This window comes from Oenanthe melanoleuca, chromosome 9, assembly GCF_029582105.1.
Source record: "Oenanthe melanoleuca isolate GR-GAL-2019-014 chromosome 9, OMel1.0, whole genome shotgun sequence".
Taxonomy (NCBI): domain Eukaryota; kingdom Metazoa; phylum Chordata; class Aves; order Passeriformes; family Muscicapidae; genus Oenanthe; species Oenanthe melanoleuca.
In genome coordinates this window covers 4,301,026-4,328,224 of record NC_079343.1, presented here as the reverse complement: position 1 = coordinate 4,328,224, position 27,199 = coordinate 4,301,026, and the positions used below count along the sequence as shown (strand labels likewise).

At 46.5% G+C, this 27,199-nt stretch overlaps 3 protein-coding genes across 4 annotated transcripts in view; 1 reads left to right on the top strand and 2 right to left on the bottom strand.

Moving 5' to 3' along the window:
• The window catches only part of PAK2 (p21 (RAC1) activated kinase 2), a 41,666-nt gene extending 26,892 nt beyond the window's left edge, over positions 1-14,774 (bottom strand). The window contains exon 1 of the mRNA XM_056499333.1: positions 14,608-14,774. The gene's annotated coding sequence lies outside the window, so the exon portion shown is untranslated. The remainder of the gene's footprint in view (positions 1-14,607) is intronic.
• A 2,982-nt stretch (positions 14,775-17,756) lies between these two features.
• On the bottom strand, positions 17,757-22,986 carry PIGX (phosphatidylinositol glycan anchor biosynthesis class X). 2 transcript variants are annotated; one of them, XM_056498354.1, is made up of 6 exons: positions 22,879-22,986; positions 22,303-22,366; positions 21,756-21,888; positions 20,714-20,927; positions 19,441-19,541; positions 17,757-18,334 (listed from the first exon to the last, which is right to left on the bottom strand). In XM_056498354.1, exons 1-6 carry the CDS (start codon positions 22,943-22,945, stop codon positions 18,191-18,193), a joined length of 723 nt encoding a protein of 240 aa, XP_056354329.1. In that variant the 5' UTR covers positions 22,946-22,986; the 3' UTR covers positions 17,757-18,190. The 2 variants fall into 2 exon arrangements, with proteins under 2 accessions (XP_056354329.1, XP_056354331.1); XM_056498356.1 differs by having other exon boundaries at positions 20,736-20,927.
• Positions 22,987-23,046: 60 nt separating this feature from the next.
• CEP19 (centrosomal protein 19) lies at positions 23,047-25,720 on the top strand. Its single transcript, XM_056498349.1, has 3 exons — positions 23,047-23,196; positions 24,430-24,603; positions 24,858-25,720. Exons 1-3 carry the CDS (start codon positions 23,106-23,108, stop codon positions 25,217-25,219), a joined length of 627 nt encoding a protein of 208 aa, XP_056354324.1. The 5' UTR covers positions 23,047-23,105; the 3' UTR covers positions 25,220-25,720.
• The last annotated feature ends 1,479 nt before the right edge of the window (positions 25,721-27,199 follow it).

Here is a 27,199-nt window from a genome sequence, read left to right as displayed (position 1 = left end):
GTGGTGCTCCAAGGAAAGACTGGTGTGACAAGGCAGATTTAGTCATGTCCCACTCTTGCTTTATAATATAAAAACCCTTGCTGAAAATGCCTGGAGACTCATTCCCATTGCCCCCAGGCCTCCAGGGGTTTTGGCAGTTTGCTTAAACACAGCCTCCCCATACCACCACCTCCTAATACCTGAAAATCACCGTACTGGAAGAGATGAGACTTGATGCTTCATTATTCTGGAAAAGAGGTGTAGTTTTAAAGTGGAGATTGGAGGATGGCTTACTTCATCAGATATTCGATTTTCTTACATCAAACAGATTCTGGAGTACAAAAGCAGAATGAAAATTCTCTATGGGTATTCTTCTCTCCCTGCCCCCCTCCTTTTTTTTTTTTTCAAAGGTTCCTGTTGAGCAATAGATTTCCTGCGATTAGCTCACTTAGTGCTGATTATAGCTCACTTCCTCCCAGGGATTAGCAGAAAGCAGCTTTCTGACAAGTTTTTATTCAGATGGTGCTACCTAGCCACAGCTTCCTGCCCCATCACTAACAGCCTCTTAGTTCAGCAGCTCAACAGCTTGAAATTATTTCACTGCTGCAGAAATATTCACAAAACCAGCACATCTCAGACTGTCTTCTCCATGAAAAACAAAACAAGTCTTTTGGGATGTCTAACTTTCCAACTTAAAGCATTTGGATCCACGAGATTTATTTAATCAGATCCAAAAAGGAGTTTTTTGGAACAGAATGAGACTACCTTCAGAGACTAAAAATACTTATCTCATCATTTCAACTGAGAAAACCATGCAAAAAAAACCAGCAGAGGCGGACAAAGAATTGCTTTCTTGCAGACTTGGCCAACATAATCCCAGATCCTCTGCCTGCCAAGAGAAGACTCGTGCAAAAGCACGGACAGGAGTAACTGTGCTAAGGGCTGGGAAGAGCCAGCAGGATAATCTGTTCCACCTATGGTTATTGGAAACACCTGCAGACACTCCAATGCTCAGAGCCATCCCTCCTCTGGAAAAGCAGGTACCAACTTCCATGGGATGTGCTGGAATCTCTCCTTCCAGCTTTAGGGGGGGGTCTCCAAAAGAGCATTTGGTCAAATGTGTGAAAACCAAGTTTTTATTTTGCTTTTCTTTATGGGAGCATAGAGGAATCTATGCTGACCAAAAATACTCTGAATAAGCAGAGATTCCCTAATTTAAACCACAAACAGGCAAGACATTCGCCCTTCAAACTATGCAGCTGAGAGAACAGCTGGAAAAAACTCCAGAAATAAAAAATATCTGAGGTAAACCAATTTGTCATTAGGATTTACAAAGGGACACAGTAACCAAACCAACTATTATGAAGTTTATACTCAGGTCAGGTCCCTCCTTGCCATCCTTATTGCTACAGCTGGCAGAGGAAACACAAAATATTCCCACTCTTAAAGAGGATGTAGGAGAACCTCAGACTGATTTGCCAAAATCTGACTGGATGACACATAGAACATACCCAGCTAAATTCTTTCCAATTTGTCTTCTTTCAATCCATTAATTTCCTTACGATTTTTGCTGAGTCACACAAATAGAAGAGAAACATAGCACAAATAACTGCTATTTAACTGCCAAGTGATAAAGAGATTTAGGAGGAAAAAAGAAGATAAAAATAAGCATTGAGTGGAACAAATAAAAAAAGCAGAGAGGAAATTCTCTTTAGGACAGAAGAAGGAATAGCCAAAACTGTAATAGATGTGCTTATCATTAACTGAGCTACACAAGACAAATATCCTATTGAGGGGTATTTGAAAGAGTTTCTTAAGCTTCCTAAAGGAAAATATTCTTCAAACCCATTGCCAAAGTCCATTACAACCTGAAGCAATTACTGACTCCATAAGGCACTGAGCAGATGTGCAAAGTCTGGCACCAAAAACGAGCAACCAGGCTGCAAAAAGGTCATTTTTGAAATCAAAAGTGATCTCAGTCTTTTGAGGAGGATTGTGACAGAAAAAAATAAACAGGAAAAATCTGAGAAGGACCAGACTGCTACCAAGATGGGCAAGAGTCCTGGTAAAAGACCATTAGCTACAGCAAACTTAAGCAAATTAATGATATTTGGCTCACTGAATACTGGGGCCACCTGTAAGCTGTGATTCATCTTCATTTTGTGCCTTGAACCCTGCAGAGCACTCAACACCCACCCGAGTCATCACTTCTGCTTCATGAAATAAATGTGGCTCTGCTGAACTGCAGTGGCATTGCACCACCAGAAAGCAGGAACCTCTCCTCTGCTTTATCATCTCTGACAGACCTCAAACACCACAGGTGACAACACCAGATGGGCCTCAGAAGTGACTTCCCAACTGCCTTGATTTCCCATTTCCCCTAAATTTGGCAGGAACACTCACTCTGGAAGGCAGCTGATGACAGCAGCACACAGAAACAAGGCAGAGGGATGAGCTGATGGACACAAATGCCCAATCCCACCTTTCTCTGAGGCAGCCCTTGCAGGATCACAGAGTAAGGAGAGTGGTGGAGTAGGAATGAAATCCAGAGGGATCCAAAGGATCCGTTCCCACCTCTGCTGCAGGGCTGGGGAGTTGCCATCTACCCACCAAATTCAGGCCACACTGTTTTATCCAGCCTGCAGCCAGTATTTGCCTTCAAGGAACCAAAGATGCACAATGATAACACATGATCCAAGGTGTTTGAACCAGCCTGTTCAGTGCTGAACGAGGAAATTATCCTTCTTCTGCCTCCTGAAAAATCCTGAGTCAACTGAAGGCAGACAAGGCAGCCAGAGGCGGGAGCAGCACATGCAAATCCGTGAGTCGGGGGTGTTTGTGCTTACTCATATTTCACCACCTAGCAGACACTTTTCAGCCTTTATTTTTATAGCTGAGGTTTTCTAAAGATCAAAGGAGAATAGGGAAAAGGGCAAGGAAAAGTTTACAAGAAAATTAAGGAAAAAAAAAAAGTCTGTATCTCATTGTTGAGATTCTCTTTTAATTAAAGCTGACATTTACAGGGAGGAACCACACATTCCAGAGCAAAAGTTATTTTGACTAAAGGCTGCCCTACACAGACACCTGTACATCTTGATGTATTTCTGTTTCAATAACGTTCCCAGCTCTTTAACCTGGAGATTCACCATGCAACAGAACTCTAAAAACCTCAGGCTGAGGTGCAGAAGTAATGCCAATACAGAATGAAAGCACTTTTTAAACCTTTTTTGTTAACCACAAAATATTACTGAGCAATGGTAAGACAAGGCCAAGGCTTCCCCATCCAGATTAGAGGTAATAGGAAAAAGAAGAGGTAACATGAAGTGTGTATGAGGGTGGCAAATCCAGAAAGATTCTAAGGTTAAGGGATCTGGCACTCTCTCATCACACTGGTAGAGCTGTCAAATGTCAGCTAAGGGAAAAAGGAATAAAAAGAGAGAAGACAAAGGGGAAAGATGAAATGTCTCCCTCCAGAAGAGCTCTCTTTTTCACAGGCACTCAGAATAGAGCTCTTTGTTTCTCTCTAGTGGCTGCCCAAGGCTTGCTCCAACCACAATAACCATTGGATAGTGGGAAATTCAGCTCAGCAGAGCAGTCCTGGGGCCAAACCCTTGATTCTCCTTCCAGGAGTGCCAACCTGCCACAAAATGCCACAGGGGGGAAATCCCAGGGGGACACAGGTACAGCTGCTGACCAGACAGTCACAGCCCCTGGGAAAGGTTCACCAGATTGCTGAAAGCCCTGTGTGACACAAGCTCAAGATGCTTCCTTTCTCCAACCCACACTGCACACAAACCCAGCACAGAGAGAGCAAAGCCTTCAGAAAAATCAAATGCAGGAGCTGTAAATACCAAAAGCACTTGAGCCCAGCAAAAACAAACCCTGCCCAGAGATGGCTTTGGTGGACACGGCTCATTTCCTAAGCATATTCCAGCAGCACCACACAGAAACTAGAGAGCATTTCTCCTGGGAGAGCTATATCCCATTTGTGTCACAGCAGACTACACTGACTACTTCAAGCATGGAAACTGCTACAGGAATAGGGTTCCCTGCAGCATCCACTTCTGCAGCAGGAAGTTCAGTGCTGATAGCTGGGAAAGCTGCTTGGGGAAGGGACCATAAAGCCCACGTCATTCCATCCCCACCCTGGGCAGGGACATCTTCCACTATCCAGGCTGCTCCAAGCCCTGCCCAACCTGGCCTTGGATCAGGGATGGGGCAGCCACAGCTCCTCTAGGCAACTGTGCCAGGGCCTCATCACCCTCCCATAGAAGAACAACTTCCCAACATCCCATCTAAATCTCTCCTCTTTTATTTTAAAACCATTCTCCACTCTATTATTATAATCTGCCATGTAAAAAACCTCTCCCTCTTTTTTTCTAATCCCCCTACAGACACTAGAAGGTCTTCCCTGGAATCATCTTCCCTTCTCCTCTTCTCCAGGTTGGAGACCCCCAGCTCTCCCAGCCTGTGCCCAGAGCAGAGAAGCTCCAGCTCTCAGAGCAACTCCTCTGGACTTACTTTAACAGGTCCATGTTCCTTCTGCTGAGGACTCCAGAGCAGGATGCAAAATTCCCAGTGGCATCTTTAAATTAAATGAGAATGCAACAAGCTCAGGAAGGGTCACCCCAATACTTCCCTGCCCACAGCAGCTCAGGATGAAATCAGATCTTAGTAAAATACTGGCAGAGCTCAGCGGTGAAACTTTGCTCACACTTCTGTCACAGTGTTTCAGCACTGTCACATCTTCATTACACTGATAAGGTGTGAAGATTTTCTACAAGGACACAACTTTTTATTTTGTTTTTTTCCTGGCATATTTAGGTCAATTAGGAGAAGTGAAGTACCTAGATGAGGTTTACAACTGTGCATTCCAGGCAACCCCTTCCCCACTGTTTCAAGACAAAATAAACAGTAGAAAAAAGTACAAAGCACAGCTGCCACGAATTCAAACTATCCTGAATACTCAGATACAATCCTGAACATTAGACCTGGATTCCTCAGCAGAAAAACAAAATACTGTAATCATGTTTTCCTTAAGAAAGGGAAAAAAATGAGCAAAGCAGAGGTGCTCTGGAAACGACTTGCTGCAGTTCACACTCCAGTACTTCTGCTGTGACACTGACAGAGTTTTCCTTGTAAGCTCTTACAGATTTTCCACTTTAAAATTACTTGCACCCATACAAGCAGCTACACATTCACTTACAGCTTAATGCAGCAAATTCCCTGAAATTTGGGGTAATGTTCTTGAATGCCTTTCAGAGAGCCAGAGCACTCATTTGGACACTGGAAATAACAATTTCCACTTCAAATACTGGCTGCCAGAATGAGTTTTTAAACTAACTTTCTGATTTTTCTTTTTGAAGTCATTCCTAGTAAAACCAGCTCTCTCACTCTTCTTTCCCATAAACAGGTTTTTATCTAGAGTGCCAAAGCAAACAAACCCAAACCAACTAGAGCTGGTGCACAGGCTACAAATCAAAATATATTAAGCAGCCAAAAAGCATGGAACTATATCATAATTCAAAATACATAAATAATTCTTATGCTGATGTGGAAATTGATTTTTGCCAAGCCTACAGGACAAGTACAGGAGCCAGTATGCAGGGAAAAAAACATGAAAAGCTCCAACATTTGTGTTAATATGACGACCTCATACACTGCCTACAATTTTCAAATCAAATGTATGATAAAAATGCCCTAAACATAGATATTTAAATAAATGTACAATGCTTTAAACACCAGTTGTGAGTGGTTAAGCAAACTGAATTTTCAAAGTGATTTAATACATCCCACCAATATTAGTACACTTCCAGAGAGTTACAATCCATGGGTGTTTATACAGGATGCAGCAGCACCACAGCCACAAAAAACTGATTTTACAGCTCAAGAATGAAATACTTTTTAAAAAATAAAAATACAAAATGAAGAACACCGTACCAACTGAGTAGACAAAAGGCCTGTGAAAACTACAACCCGGCAGGATAACCAGCACCCTGGGAATCTGAAGAGCTTTCAAAGGAAGCTGTCAAGTTAAAATAATATTGAAACAGTTGACAAAACATAATATTGCACTTAGAAAGCTGCAAAAGACTTGAAAAAAAAATCTACTTACATTGTAGTACAAATTCTGAGTTTAACACATAAGCATAGGTAACTGTGCCTGTTCATTAAACAATGAATGGCATTCCTATAGGCAGAATTAGATTTCAGAGAAATATGACAGAGCAGGAATAAAACTCCAGAAAAGTCATTTTCATGAGGCTCAGGCATTTACACACCAAAAGGATGCAGTTCTCAGACCTTGTTCTACCTTATTATCTTGCCCCAATAACAGCTGTGCAATTACAAAGCAGATGAAGATGTTTGTGATGGTGAGACTCAACTCACATAAAACAAACCTCCAAGACCAGCATCTGATATCCACAAAACACAAACTCAGGGACAACACAGAGGTGTCTGTCCATGATGTCCTCACACACAGACAGCAGCCCAATTCCAAATTAAAGCTATTTATTTTAATAGAAATAAGAAAGAAAATAATATAGAATAGAAATAATTCCACTGCATGAGGATAATTATGGGAAAACACCAGACATTGCTCATGCTGTTCTATCAGCACAAGAACAAATCCCATCACTGTCTTCACCTCCAGCCTCACTGAGCCCTCACCACAGGAGGCTGAGGGGAGGCAGCACTAGTAATCCATTCCTTCAGCCAGAAGAATACAAACAGCAGCCCAAGCAAATCCTGGGCCACATCCCAGCTCCAAAATCTCATTTCACAGAATCCTCCCAACAAGCTGGTATCCACCACAATGACACTGCAGTCACCACATCGGGCACCTCACATCACCCAGCACAACAATCTGATGCCTTCCAAATCTTCCTCTTTTTAATTCACAATACCAGTAGCAAGGGTGAACATCAGAACAAGGGCATAGAACATCTTTGCTGCAAAAAAATGAGCATGAAATGCTTATGATTTTTTGTGTTTATGAAAGTCCAAATGTCTGTATTTTTTAATTGGAAATAAAATTCTTCTCTTCATAAATTTTACTGTAATTATGGAAGAAGGCCATCCCTTTAGAAGTGGTCAGCTTTCCAAGAGTTTGTCATCTAAAGGAAAATTTTCTCAGGTCCTTTCAACTGTTAAGAAAACAGGAAGCAAATTTCAGTAAGCCATTTCAATAGAGCAAAACAGAGATAAAGATCTCTATTAAACTTGGCAGCAAAGATAGAGCCCATAGATTATCAATCTGAGCAGCCCCTTGCCACCCATCTGTCCCACTCTGCTCACTGGGAAATGGCCCATCATCCACTGTGGAGGAGCTGTGGCTGCCCCATCCCTGAAGTGCTCCACACCAGGCTGGACAGGGCTGGGAGCAACCTGAGACAGTGCAAGGTGTCCCTGCCCATGGCAGGGGTTGGGACTGGCTGGGCTTTAAGGCCCCTTCCCACCCAAATCATCCTGGGATTCTACAACCAGAATGTGTGAGAGCAGAGGCAGCGAGTAAGAAACCAAAAGAAAGTACTGACAGCATCCTCATCTCATTTAGGAAACTAAAAACATGACCAAGAGAAAGGGACAAGAAAGACCCCAAGTGCTGAGGATTACTGACAAGTTATTAGATAAAACCTCTCAGGGTTGGGCAGCAAAAGCTGCTTCAGTAGCACAGGAAACATGGTTGCTCTTGTTAAGCAGAGCAGCGTGGGATGAAAGCCACATCTACTTCAAATCTTGACCAAGATCCTCGAAACAAAGACTTCTCCAGTTCAGATGTGTTTAAATTTAGAAAGCTGGCATCTTGCTCTGGTCCATGGGCTTTGGAAGTACTGAGGAAATAAAGTGCATCCACCACCAGTCTCTTAGCCAAGCACGAGAGGGCAAAAAGGTGCTGCCAAAGATCTCCAATCACAGAGCAAGAAAGATCTCCCAGGAGCCCTGCCCAATGTATTACAAGATAAAACTCATGTGTCTGACAAATACCTCTTAGCAGCAATGAGAGAATAAAAATAAAATTTAAAAAAAAGCCATTTAAATCCTGATGGTGTTAGTAAAAATTTTGTTTTGCAGGAGTAGCAGTGATCACTACCACAAATTAAACCAAATTAAAAATCATTTCATCTCAGTATTTTCATTTACCCTTTCAGTTTATTCCCTTACCCTTCATTCTAATTTTTAAGACATTAAAACTTTATTATTTGAGATGCTCCAAGGCCTAGTGAGATTAATGTGGATGTACAGGTTCACCAGAAGTCTTAACTTCTTCCACAGCAAAACTCCATCCAGGTTTACCAAGACTGAGTACATTTCCTTGTGCTGCAAAAAGACTTTCCAGCATGCACACAACAAGCCAAGGAAAAGGAGAATTATGCCTCTCAGAAGTAAAATATTTTACAGTGGAATAATTGCTAATGAACAGGGAAATAAAACACATCACAACCACATATTAAAACACAGCCCTGCTTGTGAAGGAACCACCCAAACCAGCTCTACTGAACTATCATGAATTTTTATTTTTCATTTCCAGCAGCTACCTGAAAACAATATAAAAATCTCAACACCAATTCCCTCTAAAAAAACATACATATATATATAAAATCCCTGTAAATAGGCCCAAAAGGGCTGAAAAGAAAAAGCAGCACTCACAAAAGCAATGAGCCCTCAGCCAACACATACTTTGGTTACTGCAAAATAGCCTCATCCCAAAAATCAGGAGGAGGTACTTGCCTGAACTTCCTGGCTGCAGCAGTCAAGGCTGTCTTTACCACAAAGAATTACTTCCTATGCTTGGGTACTGCTATCAAAGAGCCTCAGCACGCTGGCATCAGATTAAAATTAACTGTTCTTGTTGCTAAACAGCTTTGAAAATTCCAGACCTCACTCTTCTCTTTGCTTTTTCCACTCAGGGGTAGAAGCAGAAAATATTTCACACTTGGTGATAATATCCCAGCTCTGACAAATCAAAGATTTCACATAATTTATTTTTATAGTAGTGACAGCTAGCATTTCACACATTGAAAATAAAAGGCTGTTTCAAAGCAAAAAATCATTTAACAGCATTAGAGACCTACTTGCCACACCACAAAAAACGACGCTGGTATTTTGTGAGATCTTGTTCATTTTGGTGTTTGATCTGAAGCAGCATTCCCAAAAGCTCAGCAAACACATGAAAAAGGCAGGAGGAGCAGAAAGCCAGACACACTCCCAGGTTGTTAAAATCCATTAGTGTCAGATCACTCAGCAACATTCCCAAGCCAAGTTTAACATCAGGGAATCCTTTTCCAGCAGTCAATTCCCTGACATGGATCCCCACATGCAGGGAGGCCACAGAGGGATTTTGGGATGACTGGAATAACTGGTTTGGGGCCAGGGGAGGGCAAAATTCAAACTGTGGCTGGTGCCACTTGCCCAGGTGGCCCCAGGTAACAACTTCATGGTCACGTATTTTTGTGGAAATTAATGCCAGCAGGTGGATTTAACATCCTGGTAAAATCTCAAGCACTCAGCTTATTTAAGACAAATATAAAATACCAAGTTTACATTTTAAATAATGGTTTGGAATTTTAAAAGTTGCTCACTTTCAAACATTAACGTAACTTACTAAACAAGAGGTTATTTTTCACCATAAAGCAGATAATTCACAAGCTGAAGCCCCTGCCAAGGAGCTCTTTCCACAAGAATCTGCCCAGCCAGGTCCTGCCTGGAGCCCAAATCCCCAGATCCCTTTAAACAGCCTTTTGCTGTAGACAGGCTTAGGGGAAAGATCTGTCATTCTTCCAGGTTCTCACTTTACTGGAGAGCTTTTCAAAAGGAAATGGGTTAAATATTCAAAGGTGACTTTAAAAGGCATCTTCCAAAAGCAGCTTTTTCTTGCTCCTGTCCAGGAGATACCTCTGCTAGCTAAAGCTAAAATGACTGTAAATTAAAAACTAATGCAACACAGAGTAGAAAACATCCCATTTCTAAAATAAACTCCACACTGTCAGATAACTCTAATTTTATTCCTTAAAGAAGCTGTGGGAAAGCTGACAGTGGGTACACTGTCAAACATCCAGCACCTAAACAGGAAGCAGAAAACTTTAGGGGAGAAAAAAGGAGAAGTTGAACTGGAAAACCTTCTCAGTGTATTTCCATTCCTTACTACACCTGCCAGCTGCCCTCACTCTGATTCACATGATGTTAAATCCCTCTCAACACTTAAATCACACTCACCTCTGCCCCAATATGTTGGCTCCTTCTGGGTTAAATCAAACTACAGAATTAAAAATTATTAACCCTGTTTTATCAAAGTAACTCCTTTCAGGGTATAAAACAACTTTTGCTAATTAGCTGAGAGAACAGCCCTGACCTAAGATTCAAATATCACTCAGCTTTGGGTGCACCAACACCAGTGCTGGGCTCAGATCTTTTGAGAAACAATGACCTATGATCATACAAAAGCTCTAGTATTTCCATGACTGTTAAAAATACTGTATTTCCCTAGTAAAATGTAATCAATCAAATAATTGTAAGCACCAATATATCAGCAGCTGAGGTGAAGATTTTTAAAAGCATTTTCAAATTCACAAACAGAAATTAAGATATATCCATATGAGAATTTCAAAATCCACTTGTTTTGCTGAAGGGAAAGAGCTACCTCACCAATTCTGTGAGCATTTCAATTTACTGTAACCTTTAGAGAGCATGAGGAATTCTTACTATGAATTAACAGTTTATCTAATCAAAATTTATCTCAACAGAGAAAATGAAACTCAGTTTTAAGTCATCTTCTTAACACTTACATCCCTGCCTGCCAGGTGAGACATTTTCAAAGCCTGGTTAATCCCCATTTCCAGCTGAGAAAATGGAAAGAAGCTGTGAAAACATTAAGAATAATCCATTTAAAAAACTGGCAAGTCAGGTAGAGAACTAGAACCAAAACCAGCATTTCCAGCTCTCAGGGACAGACCACTGGCCACTACATCAGTCAAAATATAAACACTGAAGTGTGTATTTTCCCTTTAAAGGAAACAACTTTAACAGCTTTAGGTAAAATCATGCTCTGAGCTCTCACAAACCTTGAACAGTGAAGTAAGGCTTGAACTAAACCTGAGCTCCATTTGCACTTCACACCTGGTGGGTCACTAGCAGATTTCTTCTCACCTGACAACCCACACTACCTCTTACCACCTGTGCATTTAAATGCAAATATGAGCTTTCAAAAGTCTTATCAAGCTCAAGACACAAGAAAGCACAGCATGGTAAGAATCCCGAGGCTGCAGTGTTTCCTTGCTAAAATGAACCATGCCCTGCCCAAGTGCTCCTTGTCCTTTGCCCCCAGGTGAGTGCTCTGAACTCCTCTCTTCCCCACCTCCTCCTGAGAGCCGGCAGGAGACGCTGCCTCCTCCATGGTGCTTTCCTGGTCAAACTGTCCTTGCCAAGAGGCAGAACCAATCCAGCTTGGCATTAATTGGACTTTATCTTTCCTTGGAGCCAGCCTGGCAGCTCAGCCTGGCACTCAGCTGACTGGTTATCTCTGGGAGGGCAAGTGGAAACGTTCAAGGCACCTGCAAAGGTTCAGTCCCTGAAAAAACCCCTCCAAGAGGACTCCGTGCCCTCCAAGCCCAGGCACTGACAGTCACGTTTCATTCAGGTTTAGGAGGGAGGTGCCTGCACGGAAACTGAAAACGGAGCATGGTACAGCCTTGCTGAATCAATCCAAGCCTGAAGGAGTGCCCTGGCTTTGATTGCATTTCCAGGAAAAGAAGGGAAAGCTCCACAACCACCTTACTTCAGCCTTTTCCCAGCTGCCAGCAGAATCAGGATGAATGCAATCCATGGTGCCTGGCTGCTCCTGTCCCCTCCTTCCCCTCGCTCTCCCCAGCTCCAGGTCTCTGTTTCCATCTCCCCGTGGATGCCCTGGAGATGCAGCCCCCTCCCAAAGCTGTGTCCCGGTGTGGGAGCCAGGACTGGAGCTCTGCTGGTGCTGTCCCTGGGCTGGGCCATCCGGAGCAGCCTCTGTGACTCGGGGTTGTTTGCAGAACAAAGAGCTGCTTCACAGACACGTCAGTAACTCTGTGTGTTGTGAGGAACGAGAAAATACTGGCACAAACCTCAGAGCCCAGAAACCTCCCCGTGCACACGGCAGATAAAAGGGGGAAAAACCCAAACAAAACCAACCCAAGACAGATGTGAGGGCTCTGAAGCAGAAGTATCTTACTAATAACATACAGATCTAGACTGAGGTTCCTACAGCTTTTCTTGTCAAGAAACAAAACCTGCAGCATCAACCAGTATCCTAAATTCTGAAGTTATTTTGAAACCAAAGGTGCTTGAATAATTTCCCCCTTTAAACACAACCAACAACCCAAGCACACTTGGGATTTTGAAAGTATTAATTCAAAATGTGCCAAAGATTGGAGCTGCCTTAGGTGATTGAAGCATCCAGCCACCTACTCCAGCATCCAGAGAGGGAGCACGAGCAGGTGGCTCCAGGAACAACTCTCACTGTTGGCCAAAGCTCCAGGCTGTATCCCAGCACAAATTTCATCCCAGTAAATCAGCCTCTGACAAGCAGCTGCCCAGCACAGCCCAAGCCTCAGATGCATTAAACACTGCATGGTGATAAAAAGTGCAAAATATACAGACAGAGCCAATATTCCACAGTTAACAGCGTGGTATTTTTGTTTTAACAACCACCTCTGTACAAAGATGAGCCAAATTCCATATGCAACTTAGCACAGAAAATCCAAGTTACTCTGCCTCAAGCATTTCTGGCCTCTAGAACTGCAATATCCAACCAGTGAACTTTAGTGAGTTTTTTTTCCTGCCTCTAAAATACATTACCCAGAGCATTCTGTTTAAAGTGCTCCTACGATCTCAAAGATTCAACTCAAAAACTCATAAAACAACAACTTTGAATTTTTGCATTTCTACTTGCCTTCTATTTTATTTCAGTCTGTAATGACCAAGCTGTTCCCTGGTAACATATGCTTTAACCTGCCTCCACAATATCCCTGCAAGTTAATTACCATTGTCTCTAAAATGAACAAACTGAAGCACAAAGTAGCTAATCCCAGGTGGTTTTTTTTTAGGGATAACACCCCAGGACTAATATTATGAGGACACCCCAACTGCAAAGCAAATCCCAGACTCTCTAGAGGAGGAACTGCTTTTTGAAGTATTAAAAAAACAAAAAAAAGGTAAAACTAAAGAAAGACAAAAACAATAAAAACTCCACAATATACCAGGGCTGAATTGCACCTAACACCACTATTATTGCAGGACCTCCACAGCAATGTTTATGTTACATATCCAGACATCACTGGCCGTAGGGCAGCTGGTGAACTGGTTTATTTTGGCTACAGCCAAGCACAGCCTTGCTCCTCGAAAGCAGCTGATGAACTCTCTGCTCCCAAAGCAGCCTTTGGGCAGTCACCACATGCACAGGCTGGGTCCAGCTTTACTCTCCTGGCTCCCCACTGCCATTAACCTACAAAGGATGCATTTAAATGGGATATTAGCAAGAAAGTGTTCTCTGCAAGGCCTGGCACAGGGTGCCCAGAGAAGCTGTGGCTGCCCCATCCCTGGCAGTGTCCAAGGCCAGGTTGGACATTGGAGCTCTTTGGGATAGTGGGAGGTGTCCTGCCCATGGCAGGGGGTGGGACTGGATGGGCTCTAAAGTCCCTTCCGACACCAACCATCCCACATTTCTGTGATACCAACCCACCCTGCTTGGCTTTGACGGGATACCCACAGAAAGCAGACTCGGCAGCAGGGCAGAAGCTCGGGGAGCTGTACGAGCAGGCGGCGCGGGGCCCGTGGAGCAGCAGCGTTTCCCAGGGATGGGAGGACGCGGGTCCGGGAGCACCGGGGCTCAGCCAGCCCGCAGCTCCCGCACTCCCTCACACCGGGGCTCTGCAGCCCGCGGCTCCCGCACTCCCTCACACCGGGGCTCCGCAGCCCGCGGCTCCCGCACTCCCTCACACCGGGGCTCTGGCAGCCCGCGGCTCCCGCACTACCTCACACCGGGGCTCAGCCGGAGCGCGGCTCCCGCACTACCTCACACCGGGGCTCAGCCGGAGCGCGGCTCCCGCACTCCCTCACACCGTGGCTCCGCAGCCCGCGGCTCCCGCACTCCCTCACACCGGGGCTCTGCAGCCCGCGGCTCCCGCACTCCCTCACACCGGGGCTCCGCGGCTCCCGCACTACCTCACACCGGGGCTCAGCCGGAGCGCGGCTCCCGCACTACCTCACACCGGGGCTCAGCCAGCCCGCGGCTCCCGCACTCCCTCACACCGGGGCTCTGCAGCCCGCGGCTCCCGCACTCCCTCACACCGGGGCTCCGCGGCTCCCGCACTCCCTCACACCGGGGCTCAGCCAGCCCGCGGCTCCCGCACTCCCTCACACCGGGGCGGCCGAGCCGCGCTCCCCCCGCGCTGCCCGCCCGGCAGCGGGGCCCAGGCGGGGCCCGCAGGAAGCGGGGCCGAGCGGCAGGGCCGCGGCCGGAGGGAGCGCGGGGACAGCGAGGTAAGCAGCGAGGGGCGATCCACGGCCCGGGCGCGCCCGCCGCAGGCCCGGCCCGGCCCGGCCGGGGCAGCACAAAGGGCGGGGGGCGCGGCCGGCAGGTGTGAGCGGACTCACCGGGTGGGGCGGCGCCGCCGCCTCGGCGGACGGACGGAGGGACGGACGGAGCGGGGCTGTGCGGGGCGGCGGCGGCGGGACCGGGACCCGGCGGGGCGGCGGCGGCGGGGCCGGAGGGGAAGCGGAACCGCCGCGCGTGGCCACTGCCCGCGGGGGCGGGGGCGGGGCGGAGCGTTGCCGCGGGGGCACCGCCCGCCGCGGCCGGAAGCTGCTTCGCCGCGGGGCATGACGGGAGTTGTAGTCCGCTCTTTGCTGATGGGGAAAGTCTTTTATACCTATAAACTACATCTAGTATTTATCGTTACTTATTTATATATTTTATATATATAATATATTATATTTCTCTGGAACAGAGTCAGAGAAAAATAAAAGAACCTGACAGAATGAAAAAATTAATTATATGTATATTATATACATAAATATTATTTATTTTTGAAGGTTTTATTTTATAATATTTATTATAAAAATATTTAATAATGATATTAAATAGTAATAAATTTATTTTATTATATTTGTTTTATAATGTTATATATATCATATATGTTGTGTGTGATATATATTCTATCTATAAAATACATTATATATCTACTATATATAATATACAATATATCTTGTATGTAATAATGTATATATCTCATATGTAAACAATATTATGGATAATATATTACATATAATGCTGTAACATTTATTATCTAATGCATACTAAAAATATATATAAAATTTATTATATCATATATAATATATATATATTATAAATGTTATATATTAAAATATATTTTAAATGTATAAGCTTTTTCTTTTTCTAGGCTGTTTGGATCTCTTATTTCTCTCCTCCCACCAACCCCTCAAGTCCTTCTCAGAGCCACCCCAGTGCAGGGGTCCCATCACTGGTGACAGCACAAGGCCCCAGGTGGATTTGCAGCTTCCAAGAAATCCAGTAGGAACACAGCTGGGAAAGCAGTGTGTATGTGCCCTCAGGGCTTCTCCTCCAGAATTCCTGTGATCCATTTCATCTTCCATGGGATTTCTCCAAGCTTCCACCTGCCCAGGTTTGGAGCAACATTCCATTTTCTTTTTGGAAGGAGCAGTACACACAGCAGGCAGCTCCTCTTGGGGGAAAGGATCCACAGACATCTCAATCCTCTGTGCAGGTCCAGGCACATCCAGATTTCCAGCTTGTGGGTTCCAGTGCTTCCTCACTCTCCACAAAACTCTTGTCCCTGCAGATGTGCCCATTTTCCAGCAATGGCATTCCCAAGTGATCCTGCTGCGCTGAGATGGCTGTGCTCCAATCCCCTGCAAGCACAGCCATCCTTTCACTTCTTGTTCCATGTTTGCTGCTTTCCCTTTCTGACTCAGCTCAGCCACTGCTCATCCACCTCTGCAGCACCCCTGGAGAATCCACGGCAGGTTTGTGGCTTCCCCTTCCCTTGGCTTTACTCTCCATCCCTCCTCAGCCTCATACCCCCAGCCCCTCTCAGCTCCAGCCCCATTTGCAGATTCCTGACTCCCCTCCCACCCATCCTCAAGCATACATTTTAAATTAACTAAGAGGGGTTTATTGTTGGGTTTTTTTTTTTTGTTGTTGTTGTTGTTATACCCATTTTTTTGTGATTCAGAAAGCTTTAATTCCCAACACACCCTTTAACACCCCATCCCCTTTCCTTTCCCTGCTCTGATTCAGTCCTTACACACATTAAGGATGGGGATGTTTGTGTAAAACCCTTCTGGTGGCATTTTCTTGCCAAGAACTCCTAAACACCTCATTCCTGTCTCCAAAACTGCCAGAATTTTTGCACAGGCCTTACAGTTCCTCCTCTGATCTCTGTTATTCCTCTGGGGCTGGCACTTGAATCCTCCTGCATGGCACACCTGCAACATTCTGTGCTGGCTTAGTGACAGCAGTTTCTGCTCTGAGAGAGAGATTCAGTGGCAAATTCCTTTTTAATTAACACTGCTATGGGTATCAGACTTATTTACAGCTTGTAAGGAAAAATGTGTCTGCTATATTTACAATACAAGTGTCATGGATTTAAAAACAGCAAATATTTGCCACAACAAACCCCCCACTTTGTGAAGCTCTGCCATTCCTTCCATATTTTACATTAATCAGAATCAATTACTTAGGTTCAGTTGAAAAAGTGATTGATGGCAATCTTGATATATACTTTACTTCCATGTTTTTACCACCTGCAACATTTTTCCTCATTTGCCCAGAGGACATTCCCATTCCCTTTCACTCTGTTGAATTCCAGCAGGAGAAAGATGCCCAAAGGACCCTGAGGCTACAGCTGGACATCATGAAAGGCAGCACACAGAGCCCTTGAAAGGAACTCTCACACACCCAGATTACCTGCTCTGACTCATTTACTCGAGGTTTACCAGTAATAAAATCTATTTTCTCCTCCCAGGGGCTACTGTGGGCTGCCAGTGCCACCTACTGACAACTGGAGACAGCACCCGAGCCCTGCCACTCCAGAGCCTCTCTGCTTTTCCATTAGGTAATTTCCTCTCCATTTCCTTCTATTTATCAACTGTCCTGGAGACTGAATGTAGATCTTCTAAATATTTGCTTCTAGTCACTGTCCTGTCCCTCACTTTCATCTTCTAAGAGTATCTTCCCACTCATGAAATAGGTGAAATTTCTACAAATTTTCTAAACTCTTTCAATTCTGACCAATTGTTAAGCCTGGAGAAAAGGAGGCTTGGGGGAACCTTCTCTCTCTCCTCTCCTGACAGGAGGTGGAGCCAGGTGAGGGCTGGGCTCTTCTCCCAGGAAACAAGGGACAGAACAAGAGGAAACAGCCTCAAGCTGTGCAGGGGAGGTTCAGGTTGGATACTGGGAAAGGTTCCTCTTGGGAAGGGCTGTCCAGCCCTGGCACAGCTGCCCAGGGCAGTGGTGGAGTCCCCATCCCTGGAGAGATTTAACAGATGTGTGGATGTGGCACTTGGGAACATGGATTAGGAGTCTATGAGTCCACTCAGTGATCTTAAAGGGCTTTTCCAACCTTAATGACTCTGTGATTCTAATTTGGCCAAGAGCAGCCCACCCCTCACAGTTATTAGGATGGGAGAGATTATTGATGTGTCCCAGGTAGGCACAGAATGTCTCTTCACAAATTCATACATAACCCATCTGCACAACAAGCTTAAAATTCAGAACTTTTAATGACTCAATAATGTTTTTCATACCCTTAATAATAATAACCAATCCCTGAGTCAAGAAATACAAACACCTCTATAAGAGGCAGCACTGTCTTGGAAGCCAGAAGGAGGGCCAGGAGGAGGGAATAGGAGCTCCAAATCCACTCCTGACTGTTGCCTCATTGCCCAGAGCAGTGCTTTCAGCTTTTTGAGGCTTCCTACTTTCCATCTGCTTTGGATATTGACAACACACCCAAAATGTCTTCTAGGCTGTGGGAGGCATTTGTAAGCATTATGAGCCAAAGGAACTATAATCCATTATGGGACCCTTGCACCCCCTAAGATATAAATAACAGTAGAGAAGGATCCATTCAGGAATCCAGTGCAATATGCAGATAGTTTTGCTGGATGGAGGTCAGACATTCCATATTTCCTCAGGTCACTGAGAGAAGTGTCCATACTTGCAGGCAGCAGCAAGGATCAGGCCAGAGCAGAGCCCTGTGGTGAGCAGGGTCAGGGCACACACCAGGGAACTGTGCTCCCTGAGCCCCACAGGAACCCTCAGCATTGATCCCTCATATGCCTACAAAGAAAAATAAACACAGAACACACATTTGACCAGCTGGCTTTTTTTAGGAACCAGACCCTGCTTTAATGAGCCCTTGGCTAAAGCCTCTTCTGAAATTATGAGAACCAGGATGGAACACCCCCTTTAATTCACAGCCACTGCTGCACTGTACAGCTCAGGAGATGGATTTGCTGCCATCTGTATCCCTGTATTCTCTGCACTGAGGGTATGCATGGAATGCTGCAGGGAGAGCAGCTCCCAAGGTGAGCTCAGACCACTAAGGAGACACATTTCTCCAAGGGAACAACTATTTGGTTTTTCATGGATACAGGAAACTGCAAAATGTTTATGGACAAGAGCTACAGAGGTCCCAGCAGTCTGCAGGTGTCTTAAATATAAGAAGGTACCTGTGTTACAACAACCACAGATTATTTTATTATATATATTATATTTATTAATATATTATATTAATTAATTAATTAATTAATATATCTATATTTATTCTAAATTAGTCTAATTTTTGAATCTCTACACTACTGTGGCACTTTTGAACATCAAAGACAGTTGTTTGCCACATAAAGATCCAACTTTCCTTGGTTTTGAACACAGTAAGAGACCTCACCTTTTCCTAAACACCTACCCAACCAGGTAACAACCAAGCAAATAGAATTCACCTTTTTTTAGGATGCTACTTCTTAAATCTTTGCAGTTTTATCATCACTTTAGTTAGATCATCATCTACTTGCTACTCCTCTGAAGCACCAACATTGTAAGAGTTTTTTAAATTTGACCAATGCCAATTATATTCTAGGATTCCAAGTAAACTAATAAGGGGGAAAAAAAGGTAAGGAGAGGCAGAAGAGGGCTAAAGGGCCAGAAGAGCACAGTCACTGTAAACACAGCAGAAGGGCAGGATGACCCCCTGTAAAGGCCAGTCAGAAAGGAGGAAAGGAGCCTGACAAAGGGGGAACCACTCAACTGGTCTTTTAATGATTAATTCCTGTGCTATGAAAGGTGTTAATCACAGAAAAAAGGCAGCAGGGGTTTTTCTGTTGGGTTGTTTTTTGTTTTGGTTTGGTTTTTTTTTTTTTTGGTTAAAAAGAACCAGAGGGAGAACTCACAGGTCTGTGCTTTGTTCTGTGCCACTGACAGGGACTGGTGTTGTCAGATGAGCAGGGAGTGTCAACTTCAGCAGGTTCCCAGCACTCTGCAGACAGGTGACCTAGAGAAGGCATTCATGCATCACCAGGAGCCAGGCAGGATAAGCATCCTGGCCTGAAAGTTTTTCCCAAATAAGGGATCCTTTCCCCCACAACAGCTCAACAGAATCTATTCCCTGGGAGCCAAGTGGCAAAACACCTCTGCGTGGTCAAAGTGATGCTTTGAACTTTACAACTCTTCCCTTCCTGATACAGCAGGTACCCAAGAAAGAATCTCACCTGTGTGATAACTTGGCCCCTCTGTCCTTAACAGGGCAAAGAATTCCTGGTTAGCCTGCAGACCCTTCAACTTTAGACATGTAGTTAGAATTTTCTCCAAAATAATTAAGTACCCAAAATAAATAAGACCATTTCTCTTCTTGGCCTCCTCTCAGCACATAAAAGATCTCTCTTCCAATAGTTTAAATCCTTTCCTATAAATGTTTTCCTGCTCATAACTAGTAAATGTGGCAGAAACCCAGAAAGATTTAACACCCCTTTTTTAAGTGACTGGGGAGTCCTGCCAGTCCCTACGCTTATCCCAGAAAATCATGACTCAAATGATGCACAAGAAAAGAAAAAAGAAGTTGGAAATCATTAGTGTGCTTGATTTGGTAGGACTGATTTTGTGAAGGGCAACAAAATTTGTAACAAAAATATAGGATTTCATTGTTCACATAACTTGAAATACTAATTGTAGTGGATATCAGCTTCTTGTTTCACTGGAGTTTGAGACTCCAACCATTCCAAGCTTCAGGCAGTTTCCTACATTCCCTCTTTATACAAAGGGAATGCAGCAACAAAGTGCTAGAATTCATCAGAATACTTTGATTACTCTAAATAGGTGACAGTGGCTGCACAGCTCCAGCTGCCAAGGGAAAAGCAGTCAGAACAGGAGGTCTTTGGCAAACCAGGCTCTGCTGGGATCGTGACAAACACAGATTGTGACAACTGCTACAACTTCCAGCTGGAAGAGCCCAAGCAGCACAGGGGTGCAATGGCAGCAGCACAGGGGTGCAATGGCAGCAGCACAACACAGAGCAGGCTCTGACAACCCCCTGCCTTTGGCCAGGCAGCAGCACTCAGTGAGGAAAACAATGAGGTCTCTATCAGGGCCACGCCTTCTGCTTACATTCATGCAACTACCAAGAGCTCAGACACAACTAGACTCCAAGAGCAGCAATGAGAATCTCACTGTGGCAGCAGCAGAGCAGCACCTCTGGGCTCTCCAGAACAACCAAGGCTTTTCCTGTCCCCTCAGCAGGGCGGTGGTACCGCGCGTGCACGGGCAGGGCGGCGCGGAAACAGCGGGGACAGCGCGCGTCCCGCTCCAGGAACACCAGCAGGACAAGGTCCCTGGCCACGTACTCAGGAGCCTCCACGTCAATGGCATCAGGAGATAACACTACCTGCAGCAGGGAGAGACACAGTGTGGTTGTGATGGGAATCTCAGCAGCCTCCATGTCAGTGGCACCAGGAAATAACACTGCCTGCAGCAGGGAGAGACACAGTGTGGTTGTGATGGGAATTGAAATCCTCATTCTAACACTGAGCTTGATTCTGTAGATGATCAAGTAGGGAATTCCAGCCTTAAGCTGCTCCAAAATACCTTTTCCAGACTGTCTCCAATGAGTGATTTCTACATGTGGAAAGTTCACAGTGTCACTGTGCCTAAAGCCAAACCTGTGAGGTGTCAGCTCAACAAGGTGTGTCAGCAAAGCCAGACCTGCACCTCAGGAGCTGCTCACAACCTTTACACCCATGTTTTACACAAATGAAGCACCTAAGCAGATAAAAGCCACAGGTGTTGCACATCTCTCTACCCAAAATGTGAAGCAAAGACTGGAAAGCAGCACAGAAAGCTGGGATGAAAACGAAGCTGGGAAGCTGCTTGGTCCAAACACACAGCATGTGCCTTAGAGTTCATCAGCACCTCTTTGGGGGTTTCCCTTCCACCTTCTGAATCCAAAGGCCCTTTTACCACAGCTGCTCACCTGGGGCTGAGAAGAAGCAGCAACTCCCTGGTACATCACCTGTGTGTGAGAGTATCAGCAGCACAGGGCCAGGGATTGCCAAGCAAGCTGAGCTACAAGGAGACATCAGAAGATTATATTGTCTGGCACCTTCTTCTAGGAATTAATCACCTTGGTTCAATGAGACCAGACATTACAGCTCTCTGAGTCCTTACCTGACTCACTTCCAGATCTCCTGGCATTGGGAGATCTGTAACAAATTACCTTTGTTAGGTTGTGCTGCTGCAGCGTTGCCAGCTCGTAGGGATCCACGTAGATTCCCGGCGGCAGTCGCATTTGAGCTGCCACTGCACATCCTCCTGCATCCTCCCCGAGCTCCACCTTCACCAGCAGGTCCCTTCAAACAGCAACAGGAGCAAAAAATTTACACCCACACTTCAAAACAAGACCCCTGAGGGACATTTCTCAAATGAAACAACACGCAGCTCTCATACTGTGTGCTACTAATTCTGATCACATTTTTCTGTCAGCCTTCTTCACCTCAACTCCACATCCATGGCCAAAATGAAATTTCACTTTTATTAATGTCTCAGAACCACCAACGGCCTCCACAAAAGTTTTAGAAAGAGGCCTCCTATTTCCCCTCCACTGCAGCTTGTTAATCCCTTGATCCTGTTAATACATTCCTGACACATGCCCAAGGATCATAGCCCAGGGAGTTGATACAATTGCACATGTAAAGAAAAAAAGCTTCTTCCAACAGAAAATCCCGCGGCACGCTATGCTGATGGAGGGCAGGGTGAGGACTCACCTGTGAAACCCTTCTTTCAGGAGCTCCTGTGTGACAGTGGTGACCCGACAGGCTGCCTGCACATCTAAGGTGACACAGAGCCAACAGTGTAACAGCACAGTGACCACAAGGCTGGCAATCTCAGCGAGTGAAGGTTTATAACTCATGAACACCTCGTCTGCAAACCCTCTCCCAGAAGAAGAGAAGCAGTATTTGACTGTGATCAAAGAGCAGAAGAGGTTTCTTGCTTCACTGGCCGAGCCATACTTCCCAAATCCAGAGTGACAGGATGGTTTGGTTGGAAGGGACCTTAAAACCCATCCTTGAACCCTTCCAGCCACAGCTTCTCTGGGCAACCTGTGCCAGAGCCTCACCTCCCTCACAGGGGAGAATTCCGTCCCAGCAATCCATCTATCCCTGGCCCCTGGTCCTGGCACTACTTCCCTTGTCCCCAGTCCCTCTCCAGCTCTCCTTTAGTCACTGGGAGGGGCCCTAAGGTCTCCCTGCACCTTCTCCTCTCCAGGTGAACACCCCCAGCTCTCCAGCCGGTCTGCAGAGCAGAGGGCCGGCCCCGCCATCCTTTCCCGGTGCACTCACGGAGGGCGCAGAGCAGCGCGCCCAGTCCGGCGCCGACCCTCAGCGGCTCCCGCCGCCCGCCCGCCATGGCGGCCGCTCGGACAGGCCCCGCGCGGGCTGCCCCTCGCGCCGCCTGACCGCGAGAGGCCCGCCCGCACATTGCTCCGCCGCGCCTTGTTCCGCAGGCGTTAGTGAGGGCAGCCCGAAGGGGGCCTTTACCGCTGGGGCTCGGCGGCGCCGGCGGAGCCATGGCAACCACCCAGGGAGGCGGGAGCGGCCCGGGGGAGGAGCTGCTGGAGGAGGAAGAGGAAGAAGAAGTCGGTTTCTGTGCCACTAGAGGTGAGGGGACAGACCGAGAGTGTAACGGAGACAAAGAGCTCCTGGAGCGGGTCTGGGGGAAGCTGCGGAGATGCTGAAGGGCCTGGAGCATCTCCGTGCCCAGGAAAGGCTGAGGGAGCTGGGGCTGCTCAGCCTCCAGAGGAGCCCCAGCTGAGAGCGGCCCTCAGCCCTGGTGTCCCTGTGTGTCCCTGGGTGTCCCTGGGTGCAGGGAGGGTCAGAGCAGGGCCCAGCAATGGCACCAAGCCATGGGCAGGCACTGAGCCCAGGAAGCTCCACCTGGACATGAGGCAGAACTTTGCTGAGCCCTGAACAGATCCCAGAGAGGCTCTGGAGTCTCCCTCACTGGAGATATTCCAGAGCTGTCTGGACACAGTCTGTGCCATGGGATGGCCCTGCTGGAGCAGGGAGGTGGCACCAGGTGACCACTGTGGTCCCTTCCAGCCCAGCTCCGTTGCCCTTCGTGCTCAGAGTTCGGGCCTCAGCCGCGCCCCCCGAGGGCAGAACCGCGGCTCTGATCGGCCCCGGGCGCGGCACAGCCCTGAACCAGCCCCGGCCGTGCTGCCGGAGCGCCGGGAGCCAAGGGCTCAGCCCGCGTTACCAGGAGATCCAAACGCTCCCACACATCCAGAGAGCTGCTCCCGTTTGTGTTTCTCGTGTTCGTAGAATCCCAGAATGGTTTGGGTTGGAGGGACCTTAAAGCTATTCTCGTTCTGCCATGGGCAGGGACACCTTCTACTACACCACGTTCCTCCAAATCCCCTCTAATCTGGCATTGAAAATTTTCACTATTAAGGACATTACTGCATGTTTGAACTCTTTCCTATGTGGTTTTTCACAAAGGAGGAAGTGTTTCCAATTTTGCCTCAAAGTAGCTTTTTAACATTAATATGACTTTTCTTGATGTGGAAAAATACATTGATTTTTTGGGCTCAAATTTGCCTTAGTCTGTAGGGCAATTGGAGATCATTTGGCATATTTTCACTTATTTAAAACCAAAATTAAAAAATAAAATAAAATCTGCACTCACTACTGTCCACTGAGCTGGGAAACAGGATTTGCAGCAGATCTGGATTTCTAAGTCTGCTCTAATTTAATTTCATAATTAATTTCCCTGGGCTTTAAGGTCTATTCTGACCCAAACCACTTTGTGACTCTATGATTTTGTTGAGCTCCTGATAAAAAGCCCAGCACTGAGAGGCTCTCCCAGCTGTTTTCCTTTCCCCTGTTTCCCAGGGAGTGCTGCTGAGGGCTCTGATGGAGCTGCAGCCGGTGCTGTGATGACTTTCAGTGCTCAGAAGTGTGGGATCTGCTTCCAGCCCCCCTCCATCATCCTCATCTACAGAGACAACAGCCAGGACAAGACCCGCCAGCGCATCATGCCCGTCAGGAATTTCTCCAGGTTCTCAGGTGAGGCATTCATTCCTGTCTGGCCCCCTCCAGACACATGGCAGCAGCATTGTTGGTAAGCACTGAGTACCCTCCTAGCAGCGAGCAGGGAGGGGCTGTGCTGGGGTAATGCTGTCTCTCCGAGGAGCCCAAGGCTACAACTCAACCTCTGAGCCTGGAGGGTTTGGAGAGACCCCTGGGGAAGGTTTGGGAGGAGATGTGTGTGTGGGAGGAGGTTTGCTGCAGCTGCAGGTGCCTGTGCTGGCTGTCCCCAGACTGCAGCAGGGCTGCTGAGCAGCTGAAGAACAACCCTCGGCACAAGGCCTACCTGGAAGGGGTCTCGCTGCGCCAGCTCCAGAAGCTCTACAGTTTGCTCAGAGGTCACTTGGAAGGACAGAGCCTGGCTGAGAGCTTGGAGAAGTTTCAGCAGGAACAAACCATTGACCCAGAGGAGGATATGAACAAGCTGGATGACAAGGAACTGGCCAAAAGGAAGAGAATCATGGATGAGCTCTTTGAAAAGAACAGGAAGAAGAAGGATGACCCCGACTTCGTTTACAACATTGAGGTGGAGTTCCCACTGGATGAGCAGCTGGAGTCCTGTACTTGGGACTTGGAGTCAGATGAAGAAATCTGATTCCAGACAAAGAGGGGCAGTTCAGAGACAAATCTCAGCAGGCCAGCAAGAGAGCATAATGTCATCCTAAGTGTTCTGCCCACGTTGGCTCGGAGAACCCGAGGTGTCACAGCAACCCAGGCTTAAGTGAGCTTTGTTTAAGAAGCCAGACTTGATTAAATGGAAACTGGGCAGCTGAAATTGTTGGCTGGTTTTAGTCTTTTCCTACAGAAATGAATTTTAAATTATTTAATCTTTCAATTTTTTACATTTCAGTCAGCTTTGGTTGAAAATGAAGCATTAAATATTCATGTCCTGAAGACACTGTTAAAGCTGTACTGTACAAATAGGGTGATTATTATTGCCAGCTGGGAAGTTAAATATGTATCAGTCATTCTGGATAAATCAACTCTGCATTGAGAATATTGCTCTCACATTTCCCTAGCAATGTTTAAATCTCCAGTTTTAGCTTACACAAAAATGATTCCTTACATGTAAGAGAAAGAATATCTTGAAAATGAATTTGTCTTGAAAGTACTTTTGAAAACATAGTGATTTCAAAGTGCTGCAATGGAATGGTTGGAGAATGTGCTTAAAGTATCCAAAAAACAGAGTGGTAGAAGGTCAAAGGCTAGGGGTGGTTCTAGAGTGAGACAAACTCATCCCACTGAAGGTTTTTGGCCAAGGGGGTCTTCATTCAGGAGAGAAATGAAAGCTGAGTCCTCACTTGCCAAAATTTAAAAAATGTAAAGGCTGACTCAGCTCTCCCAGGACCGGAAGGGGCGTGCAGGGGTCTGGCACAGGCCTTGCCTCAACAATTGCAACACAACACAGAAAGATCTCCCACTTGGGAGGGAGAGGGCCCCCTCTCCTCCACTCCCAGCCTGCCCCCAGCTTCATCCTGGCCAGGCTCAGAGGATGTGGCCTGTGCCCAGCCCCAGGCATGGCCTCCTCTCCAGTGAGGGCTATGAGGGCCAAACAAATGCCTGGATCATGAGGTTCCTGCTGGCCCATTCCTGCAGACCTCCAGCATGGAGCCCTACTGGTATTCCCAATTTGGGATCCTCTGTGAACTTGACAAAAGGCACTTCACAGCCAGCTTTAGATTGTGCATATAGACATGAAATGGGACAGATCCCCTCAGCAGCCTCCTGGCAGAGCACATCCTACTAACCACAGCCCTCTGCATTTCACTCCCACTGATCCTGGCCTGCCTGGCTGCCCACCCATTCACACCATGACATCTGCACTTGAATGAAGAACACTGTGGGACACTGTGTCCAGAGCCTTGCTGAGGCAGACAGAATCACCCCTCCCCCCTTGCCTACAGATCCATCCATTCCATCCTGAGAGAAAAGCAGGTTGGGCAGACATAACTTAGCCTCAGCAGTCCATGCTGACTTCTTCCAGCCACCCTCTTTTTTCTAGAATTGTGCTCCAGACAACATTGATTCCATCGTTTTCCTAACAGGAAGGTGACTGCCCTGTTGCTCTCTGGGATGGCCCTTTGGCCATTACTGAAGGATGGGACCCTTGAGTTCTCCAGTCACCCAGAACTTTCCCTGATCACCATGGCCTTGCAAAGATGGTGAGAGCAGCTTTGTAAGCCTGCCCACTACTCAGAAAGTGGAATCTCCTCTTGCTGCCCCAACATCCCATTCTCATCACAGCTCCAGGTGAGCCAGGGCTGAAGGAATGTTGAGTATCATCAAGTATCATCAGCTCCTTACAATTAAGGATCTCCCCCTTTTATCCCTGCTCTGGGCAGTGCCAGGTGCCCAGGCTCCTCCCTACATGTTCTCCCATGGCTGCACCCCTCACCCCACACTGGATGGAGCAGCAGCATTAGCTGTGGAGGTGGAGAAGGACACACATCCCCCTCTGAGCCCAGCCCAGCCCCAGGGAGAGGGGAGCTCACAGGGGCACCCACTCACCCTGCCAGCAGGGAGATGCAGCTGGGGACACAGCAGGGATGTATTTATAGGTCACTGCTGTCCCCCT

Coding starts and splice junctions, on each gene's coding strand:
- CEP19 (XM_056498349.1), top strand. CDS start 23,106: ATGGCAACCACCCAGGGAGGCGGGAGCGGCCCGGGGGAGGAGCTGCTG. Junction 23,197..24,429: donor CGGTTTCTGTGCCACTAGAG/GTGAGGGGACAG, acceptor CCTGTTTCCCAG/GGAGTGCTGCTGAGGGCTCT. Junction 24,604..24,857: donor GAATTTCTCCAGGTTCTCAG/GTGAGGCATTCA, acceptor GGCTGTCCCCAG/ACTGCAGCAGGGCTGCTGAG.
- PIGX (XM_056498354.1), bottom strand. CDS start 22,945: ATGGCGGGCGGGCGGCGGGAGCCGCTGAGGGTCGGCGCCGGACTGGGC. Junction 21,889..22,302: donor CTGAAAGAAGGGTTTCACAG/GTGAGTCCTCAC, acceptor TGCTGTTTGAAG/GGACCTGCTGGTGAAGGTGG. Junction 20,928..21,755: donor AGCAGCACAACCTAACAAAG/GTAATTTGTTAC, acceptor TCCCTGCTGCAG/GTAGTGTTATCTCCTGATGC.